Below are 9,819 nucleotides of genomic sequence, written 5' to 3' on the forward strand. Positions count from 1 at the left end.
TTATTAATGTGAATTAAACGGCTTAGGAAAGATTCAGGAAGGAAGAGTTTTATGCATATATGAAAACACACTTGTGCCTCTCTGGCTAGGGTGCAGTCTGCCAGGGGGATGTGTCCTGAATTTGACTGGACAGCACATCTCCCGAAGCCCCTCCCTAGTCTGATTTTCAGCATTTTATTTGCATAATGGGACTCCTGGGCTTATTTGAAACACATGCACTGCAGTCCTCGCCTGATTTGTAAAGGGGTTCTGAAGGCAGCTTCCTTTCTTCTCTCTCCCAGCCCCTGTGCATGAGGCAAAGTCGGTATGGTTTCTGCCATATAATAGTCAAATTGTCTTTTACTAAGCCTGGGACGTCGTGTCTTTGCTTTGTTTCTTTTCCCACTCTTGTGGGTGTTTTCTTCCTGTCACTGGACCCCCTGACAGCACAGTCCAGCCTGCCCTCTTGAGTGTGCTGTGGCTGCAGGGAGGGGCGCGGAGCTCTAGGTCTGCCAGGCTACCAGGGGTTGGGGGGGGGGGAGGCCCCCTGGACCCCCTGACCCGTGGGATCCCACGGGGTGGCAGGAACACTGCCGGAGTGGGTAGAAGCTGACAGGCGAGCTGCCCGTTGAATCTGTGTCAAGAACTTTCAGCGTTTCTCGAAGAACTTTTCCTTACATTATCGGACTTTGCTCACGGGATAACTCTCAGCGTTAGGCCAGGTAGAAACTATGATCTTTTCTTGATGTAGATGTTGAATGTGAGGCTCAGGGCAATCGCTTGGTGGAAAGAAAACTTGGTGGTTAAAGATCCAGATTTTAGAGGCAGGTAGAACTGGTTGGACCCCAAGTATGCCTCTTAGTGACCTGGCGCACATCTTCACTGGGACCCAGGTGAAGACACTGGTGTTCAAAAATTATTATTTTGAGAATTACATGGTATATTGTATTTCTAAGTGGCTGGCACTCAGAGCACTCAGTGCACGATAGCGATTAAGCAAGCTGCTTAAAATTGCATCTCCCAGACAAATCCAGTTCCTCTGATACCTGTCTGAGTCCTATTGTCTGCCACGCCCAGTGGGACCCTCAGAGAGAAAAATTAATGAACTGAAAACCAGTAATTCCACTCTCATGTTTAAAAACCTTTAGTTCAAAGAGCTTGGGTGGCTCAGTCGATTAAGCGTCTGACTCTTGGTTTCAGCCCAGGTCACGATCTCACAGGTGATGGGATCGAGCCCTCTGTGCTGACAACGTGGAGAGACCGTCTGTTTCTCCCTGTCTCTCTGCCCCTCCCGCCCCCCCCCCAAATAAATAAACTTAAAAAAACAAAACAAAACAACACCAAAACCCTCTAGTTCAAGCTTGGCTGGCCTTCTGGGGGTGGTAGTTATTCCTGCAACATCACTGCCTTCTGCCCGATCAGAAAGCCATTTGATCATCAGCCATATTCCTTGGGTTTTTTGTGACCAGGTGGAGTGAGGACCTGAGCCGGCAGCCTCTTGGCTCGCTTGGACGCTTTGCATATGGTGCCAAGAGTCGATGAGGTCATGTTGGTGTAATGGAAGTGCCGAACGCGATGCCGGATCTAAGTCAGGGCTGCTAACACTTATCCCCAGAAGCATGGACAAATGTGACACCACACTCTGAGCATAGGCCTGGCTCCTATTTTCTGTCTGTGATTTTCGAATTGGTCTTTTCCAGTCCAGTTTCTCTTTTAGCCAGCCATAATTTGAAAAATAAAATGGAAATTGGAATCTTTCGTCTGCACCCCCTCTCAGCTGCCTCCACCTTTTTTCCTTTTGTAAAAACAAGACTCCACAGTCACAGTCGAATCATCGGGGTTAAAAGAAACCCAGAATGGAGGCATCTGCACATGGCACACCTCATGCTGAGGCTCTCTTTGGGTTCTGCTTCCCTGGGGAAGACCAGAGATGAGGCTGGGGTGCTTCTCGGCGGACTTGTTCTCTCTCCTTTTTCACATTTCCAGTCAGGTCGGAAAGCTGAGGAGTCTTTCTCATTCGTTTCCTCTTTATAGTTTTCAGTCTCCTTGCATTATAAATAGAGCTGGACAGAGGCACTGCTGTGGGCACCGACCTCCTGATCTGTGGCCCCTTTAAATTATTTAAAAATATTTGTTCAACATTTATTTGGGGAAGAGGCTGAGAGGTGTGTGGGGGAGGGGGGAGCGGGACGGATCGCTGGTGTCTAGACTCAGCTTTGCCTCTAATTTCCCGTGTGGATCAGCTCTGGCCCCAAGTTTGCATACCTTCTGCAAGAAAACACATATTAATTGGACTCATCTTTCCATGAGGGCAGTTTGGGGACCATCTGTGCTTGCTCCATCATTTCCCCAGGGAGTTTCACCTCCTACTCCAAGCAGCTTATCAAAGATTTCTTTTCTCTCCCAGAGAAAGGTTTTGGCACATACCATTTTTCTTCATTTTGGTTAATTGCTGGTGATGATTAAGCGCTCCTGTGGATTGATGTCTGGGACTGCCTCCTGGCTAGATGTTCCTGAATTTGGCTGTGAGATCAGATTGCTTGAAATGAAACTGTCCTTTCTCCACCTTCTGTCTGTCCGCTCCCCTGCCCTGTTCCCACCGCGTGGTCAGTGGGTGCGTGGGAGAGAGCAGTGCTGTGCGCGTAGTAGGTGCTCAACAAAGACTCGAACAATCACATCCATTGTTCTTTTCTACTTTTTCCTTCCTGCTACTTTTCCAAGGGAGTCAGTGTGGAGTAGGGTAGCAAAACAAAACGAAACAATGGGCTTTAGAATCTGAAGGCCAATTTCATATCCCAATTCTAGCCATTTCCTCCCTAAGTCTCAGCTTCCTCGACTTTTTTCCAAGACAGCTGCATTATTGCCCAAGCTTACCCTCTCTAGTTGATTCTATATCCTGAATATCTCTGGGATGTGTCCACTTCTCCAAACCCTGTCGGCATCACCTTTCTTGGGCTGCCCTACTTTCTCCTAGATATGTGGCAAAGAGCCCCCTAATTGGTCTCATGGCCTCTGTTTTCACCTTCCTGTACCCAGAGCCATCTTTCTAAAGGGCGCATCTGACTTTGTTAGTCTCAGGCTTCAAATCTTGCAGTGGCTGCTTGTAACCCTCAAAATAATAATCCAGATATTTTAGTTTTGTGATTTTGGACAAGTTCCTTAACCTTTTGATGCTTCGGTTTCCTCATCTGAACTTGGGATAATAATACCCACCCCTGACAGGTACCATTTATGAAGGTGCTATGAGATAACAGTTGAGGAGCATTTTAGCACAGTGCCTGGCATGTGGTAGATTCTCAGTAAAGGATTCCTGGATCAGGGAATGAGCAAATGAATGGTTAACTATATGGTACCAATAGTTTTTGGCAATAGTCCGGACTGGACTCAGGAGAAGTGGGCTTTTCTCTCTCTCCTTATTTATTAGGTCCTCCTTTAGGTGGAGTTTCCTGAGGGAAGATGTCACCGGTGAACCTCATTCTCTTCTCTCCGTAAGGGGGAGGAACCAGCCTCCTGGGGCAGGGGAGGGAGACTCAATTTCCATTCTCCTCCTTTGGCTCAAGCAAGTCCTCACTCCACTTGGTCACAGAAGACACAAAGAATATGTAACATGTCCAGGAGCCTGCCTGGGGTGGGGGCAGTATGCAGGGACGAGCATGAAAAGTGAATTTGCTGTCCCTTGCTGTGAAACAGACAGACTTCCTTTCTCTCCACTTGGGCTGTCGGTGATCTTAACAGGATCACTCAAGACTCACCCAAAGCCACATGGTAGGGAAGGAGCACCCCCAGAAAACAGGTGATATGGTGTCTGACAAGTCCCATTCTTTGAACTCCTGAAGGAAGCTGGTATCCTTTGGAATTCAAGGAGGAAAACAAGCTTTGGCTGATAGAGCGTCGTTCCTTCTGAGAACATTTGCCACCCACCTCATCAGTCCTCCAGATATCTTTGTGAGTGAGGGAGAGAAAGCTATTACCAACACATTTTAGAGGCAGAGCCACCGAGGCAGAGAAATATTCACGACTTTCCCAAGTATGTGTAGTCAGTGGTAGACTTTGAAATAGACACAATATCTCATGACTCTTAAACCACACTGCCTTTTCCCAAGACCAACAATTCTGTGGGCTGAAAATAGGGGATTGTGAGACAGCCCGCCATCCCATCTACACACTAAGCCTCAATGCAGAAGGAGGAGGTTGTCTCCAGATCCTGCTGGGTTCAGTGTCCTTTCCGGAACCCAGGTGAGATTCAGTAAGATCTTCAGGTGTCTCCTCTGCCCATCTTTCACTGAATGGTTGCTCTGTGAGCGTTACCTAGAAAAACGTTTCTGGAGATGGCCAGAAAGATGTGTAACACTCGGCAGTGTGTTGAGAGCCCGGTGGAGGAACCTCAGGCCATCAGGAAGCCAAGCAGAAGGCAGTTGATCACTTGCTTTGCTGATGTTGTCTTTAGTCCAGCCCTGGTCCTCAGAAATATGATTCAAAGGAACGGGAGCTCATCTAGGCCCCTCACTTATATTATACTTTTAAATAGGCTTTTACAGGAAATTAAGCCTTCAATGTGCGCTAGCAGAGAAAGATTTTTGTTTTGTTTTGTGTTTCTTTTTCCAAAGGATGTTTTGAAGGTTGCTATTAAACTTGTGGTTGAAAGATAATGAACTTAGGTATCACTTTTGGTATCTGCAGCCAAATATACCACCACTAAAATGTAAATATTTGTTCTTTTGCAGTCAGTATCTGCAGAACAGTAAGCGAAAGAGCCGGCCCGTGAGTGTAAAAACATTTGAAGATATCCCGTTGGAAGAACCAGAAGTAAAAGTAATCCCAGATGTAAGTACATCTTTTAAAAATAGTCTTAAAAACAATACAAAGGATGAAATGTTAGCTAGATAAATATTAGCCTAAGCGTTAGAGCCTTGGGGCCTCATTATAAGGCTGTCCTTGAGGGTATGTGTCATGGGCTCATTATGGAGGTGGCACTGATCAGCGCCCCCCTTGCTTTTTACATAAGTACAGTCCCTGGCCCAAGTTTCTAGACAGTCTAGCGCCATGCACAATTCCACTCAAGTGTAAATAGTATCGTTGAGAAAAGAGGGATGGAAACAGGTCTCCTCAGCTGCTTCTTCCTAAATTCTTTCGGGACTGGGTTTACTACTAGGAAGTGGTTGTTCTCCTTGTAGCTTGTACAGTTTCGGGCTATGATATCTTCACCTCCCTCTGTTGAACCCTGGAGAGTATTGTCTGATAGATGGGTTAAGAAATCAATTTAATTGGAGCTCCTGGGTGGCTCAGTCGGTTAAGCGTCTGACTTCGGCCCAGGTCATGGTCCCATGCTTCGTGGGTTCGAGCCTCGCATCGGGCTCTGTGCTGACAGCTCAGAGCCTGGAGCCTGCTTCGGATTCTGTGTCTCCCTCTCTCCCTGCCCCGCCCCTGCTTGCACTCTGTCTCTCTGTCTCCCAAAAATAAATAAATATTAAAAAAAAATAAATAAATCAGTTTAATTAATTGGTCAGTGTGCACACTCATCAATTGTGCCATCTCATTGTCTCTTAAAAAGGACAACCAGACGGACAGTGGTATGGTTCTTGCATCAGAAGAGCTGAAAACCTTGGAAGACAGAACCAAATTAGCTCCATCTTTTAGGTAAGGCTCAGCCACATAGAAAAGACAAAGCTCAACAGGAATTTTTGGAAGGAACTTAGGACTTTTTGTAGAGACAGTTTTCCCTTTTTGTGTCTTTGGTAGGTAGTCAGATTTGCATCAGCTGAACCAATAAAGAACTGAAACTAATCAAACAAATAAATTACCTGGCATACCTAAAAAAGAATCTGAAATTCATTAGGGTATTTGGTCAGTTTTTATGAGAATTTATGAATACCAGGGTATTTTTATATTTATATGGTCAGTGGTTTGTATGGTACTGGCTAAATAACAAAGATCATTGGATGCAATCCATCAAATTGAGATGATAAAAATCTTTGTGGACTCCGAAGAATTTTCAAACCTATACATAAGTGAGTGCATCTGTCTTTAGAAGTATGATGTATATAAAAAAGAAAAAAAAATTAAATTAAATTAAAAAAAAAGTATGATGTATAAAAAATAAGCCAGTATCTATTTGTTTGAGATACTTAAATATTATTGGCTGGCTTATTTGGCTTATTGTTATTATTGGCTAATTTGTGGGGAAAATACAAAATTTCATTTTGAATATGATTTCCCCCATGTGGTTTTGTAGGAATTTGTAGTTGTTTTGAATGGACGTATCTGCTTTTAACCTAACAAATAAATGAAAATCTGTGTAAAAATAGCGAGATGAAGAGCAGTTACCTATTTGTGAATGAGCTCACTCTAGGTAAGAGTAGAGAACACTTTGATCTACTTGTAATAGAACCATTTTATAAAATGGGAATACCTACGGGTTATGAGGGATGTTCACTTAAAGAAAACAAAAATAAAATGAGCCACTGTGCAATTTTTTGTTGGCTTTAGGCCCAAGGTAAGAAATTGTTCGAGCCAATCATGTGTTTCACTCATTGATTTAAAATGTGTTTATTCAACAGTGACTATGTGCCAGCTACGATGCCATTGTTTGAGGCATTAACCTCATTTGACTGAGGTTGGATTGAAAGAGAAATTGTATTTCTAGTTATTTGAAATAACTTTCAAACCATATATGAACATAGAGTGAATGAAATATTTTTTTGGTAGTTTTTAACACGGATAATTTGGTAAAACACGTATTCAGGGGGGAAAAGACCCGTACCTCAGAATGGTTTGAGAAAATGTAAATCCTGAAGTTTTACGCTTTTAGGCTTTGACATGATTATGGTTTGTCGTGATGCCATGCCACTGAAAACATTCTCTAGTTGCTGCTGAGTGATCCAGGCCCCCAGTCCTTCCAAAGAATGTGGTTTTGATGAGTAAAAAGCAGTTTTTGACAGTCTGGCTTGATTGCACACACACGCTTCAACGTATTCAAGTTTAAAGTTGCTCAAGAACTTTATTAACACCGTGCACATGCCTTGTAATCCCTAATTGACAGTGTGAGGAAAGCAGAAGTGGACTTTCAGAACCTCCCAATTTCCTTTCCCATCATGAAAGAGTCCCTTTGGCTCCTATCATTGTATACAAACCTGTCAATCTGCAAGGCCATAAAAACGTTCCGTTGGTTGGAGCCTTTGCATAACTCAGGAGAACTGCCTTTTATCTCCTCGCAGCCTTGAAAGACTTGGACCTGAATAAGAGGACTTATCTGAAACTACTAGCTCATGCTAGTACCTGAAAATAGACATTGTCCGAGTGAACCTGATACGCTGATTAACAAGTGGGAAAGATAGGGGTCGGTGTCTCCAGGGAGATTACAGCCCCCCCGGGGTCGAGAACGGGGTTAGGATGCGAGGGGCAAGGACTGCCTTCTCTCCGCCAACTCATTTGGTTTCCATGTCTTCCACAGTGGACTGATGCCCAGCAAAAGCAAGGAGTCCGTGGCATCTGAAGGCTCAAACCACACGAGTGGCTACCAGTCCGGGTATCACTCGGACGACACAGACACCACTGTGTACTCCAGCGAGGAGGCAGAACTTTTAAAGCTGGTGGAGATTGGACCACAAGCTGGCAGTGCAGCCCAGATTCTCCAGCCTGACTCTGGACCCGCGTTGGGCTCTCCTCCTGTTTAAAAGGAGGCACCCACGTCCCCCACTCCTGGAAATCACATGAGAGGTGCTGCTCAGATCTTCAAGTGTTGTTCTTTCCACCACCAGGAAGTAGCCACATTTGATTTTCATTTCCTAAAAAAGGACCTCAGACTGCAGGGAGCCAGTCCCCTAGGCATTTCCTAAGAAGATGTTTGTGACTCAAGAATGTGTTTGTGTTTTCTCCCAGTGTTGACTTTCTGTTTATGCGTTGAGAAAGCATGTCTGATGCCTCTTACTCTGGGTCTCTCCGTGGGTTATAACAAAAGGAGTTCGAGGAGTGGCTGCATCTTTCATGAAGTGGCAGGACCCGTCTCTGTAAAACCAGAAGATAAACCAGGTGATGCGAGTGCTTTAGGTGTTGAAGATGGGAAAGACCTTGAGGGCTGAGTCCGTCCGAGAAGCTCTGTTTGGGACACGTACGGGTCCTCAGCCAAGTCTTACGTGTGGGGTTTGGGTTGGCAGAAAGGAAGATGTTGGCTTGCTCTGAGAGCGGACCGGAGCTTTCAGATGCATTGTGTCGGCCCTGGTGGAGGTGGGCACGGGGTCTGTTAGGAAATGTAAAGGCTTCAGACGAGGTTACTGGTTTTAGAAGGTTGCGTGCTCTTCCCCGTTGGGCTAAATGAGAGCTCCTTGGGCTGTTTCCGACTCCTAATGAGAGTTCCTTCCGGACTCTTACGTGTCTCCTGGCCGAGCTCCAGGAAGGAAATGACGCAGCTCTGGCTCCTTGTCTCCCAGGCCGATCCTTTATTCAGAATGCCACAAAGAAAGGACATTCAGACGGAGGCTCCCTGTCGTGTGGAAGCGTTCTGACTGTATAAACCAGCTTCTGGTTTCTTCTGGATGAATACCCACCTATCTGTCCTGATGCGATATGTCTGAGCCTGAATGCAGTAGGTTCCGTATCAAGCTGTGGTGTCAAAGCTTCAGGAAGGATTTTACTCTTTTGTTCCTTCTCCCCTCCCTGACCCTTCCCTGTCTTCGCACCCCTGATCGGTCAGCATTTTAGTAATTTGGCCTCTACACTCTAGTCAAAGCTGATTTGGTTTGTTCACTCTCTGAATGACTGTTAGCCAGATTTTAAAATTATTTTATCACCAAAGGTTTAACCCCATCTCTTGTATTATTTAGGCTTCTAACATGTAAAGCTATTTCTACTGGTTTCTGCCCTTGTTCTTTCCTTTTTAAAAAAGAAAATGTATTTTTCATTTGGTATCATAGTGTGAGATGCTGGAACCATGACTGTAAAACATGCTGTGGCACATATATTTATAGTCTGTTTATGTAGAAACAAATGTAATATATTAAAACCGTATATTATATATGAGGAACTTTGTACTATTCACATTTTATATCAGTATTATGTAGCATAACAAAGGCCATAATGCTTTCAGCAATAGATGCCATTTTATTAAAAAAAAAAAAAAACTGAAAAACTCCAATGAGTCCCTTTGCAAGGTTGTGTTTCTGTTCTTCTCATTTTGCTCACTTCTAAAGTGGAGGAGGGGGCGTCAGAGATAGTTGCCATGTGGTTTTTCATTTTTGCTTGTTTCCTTATTCTTATAAAGGATACTTTCGTAAAGTAGTTTATATTTTTGAAACCAATAAATGTATTCTCAGTAAAAAAATAACACAACAGTGTAATATGATCGCAGCTATTTGGAGGGAAAGTACTTCTGCCTTTACCCCTTCCTCTTTCATTGCACAAATAATTCACACACATGTGAACTCTCATTATATTCTGAGCATTTTTGAGATTCTTAAAACATGGATGGAGAGATATGTTCTAAGCACTCTAACAGTATTTGTGGCCTTCCAGTAAACCCTGTGCCTGTCACTAAAGCCAACCATGAAAATCAGAGAGTGAGAGATCCTGAGACAGGTGGCCAGACCCAGGCACTGGCGGGAAGTATGGAGCCTACTTGTCGTTTTCAATGGTGTTTTACTCTATACTTAAAGTGTCAGGACATCAGACCCAACACCGCCATTTTGAGTGATTATTTTACCTGAATTCGTTGTGTGATTATCTAAAAATCACTGGCATCCATGAGTGTCCCTACTCTTTGAGGTATTTTTTAATACAAGAGTTGTAATGTTTAGATAGTCAAATACACCTATCATTTTTTGTGGCTTCTGGGTTTTTTTTTTTTAA

At 44.1% G+C, this 9,819-nt stretch overlaps 1 protein-coding gene across 1 annotated transcript in view; it reads left to right on the forward strand.

Annotated features, from left to right (window-relative positions):
• The window catches only part of KDR (kinase insert domain receptor), a 46,232-nt gene extending 37,123 nt beyond the window's left edge, over window positions 1-9,109 (forward strand). The window contains exons 28-30 of the mRNA XM_030313853.1: window positions 4,704-4,803; window positions 5,531-5,616; window positions 7,430-9,109. Of these exons, the coding sequence (XP_030169713.1) occupies window positions 4,704-4,803; window positions 5,531-5,616; window positions 7,430-7,652 (409 nt within the window). The 3' untranslated portion in view covers window positions 7,653-9,109. The remainder of the gene's footprint in view (window positions 1-4,703; window positions 4,804-5,530; window positions 5,617-7,429) is intronic.
• The last annotated feature ends 710 nt before the right edge of the window (window positions 9,110-9,819 follow it).

The sequence above is a fragment of the Lynx canadensis genome, chromosome B1 (assembly GCF_007474595.2).
Source record: "Lynx canadensis isolate LIC74 chromosome B1, mLynCan4.pri.v2, whole genome shotgun sequence".
NCBI lineage: Eukaryota > Metazoa > Chordata > Mammalia > Carnivora > Felidae > Lynx > Lynx canadensis.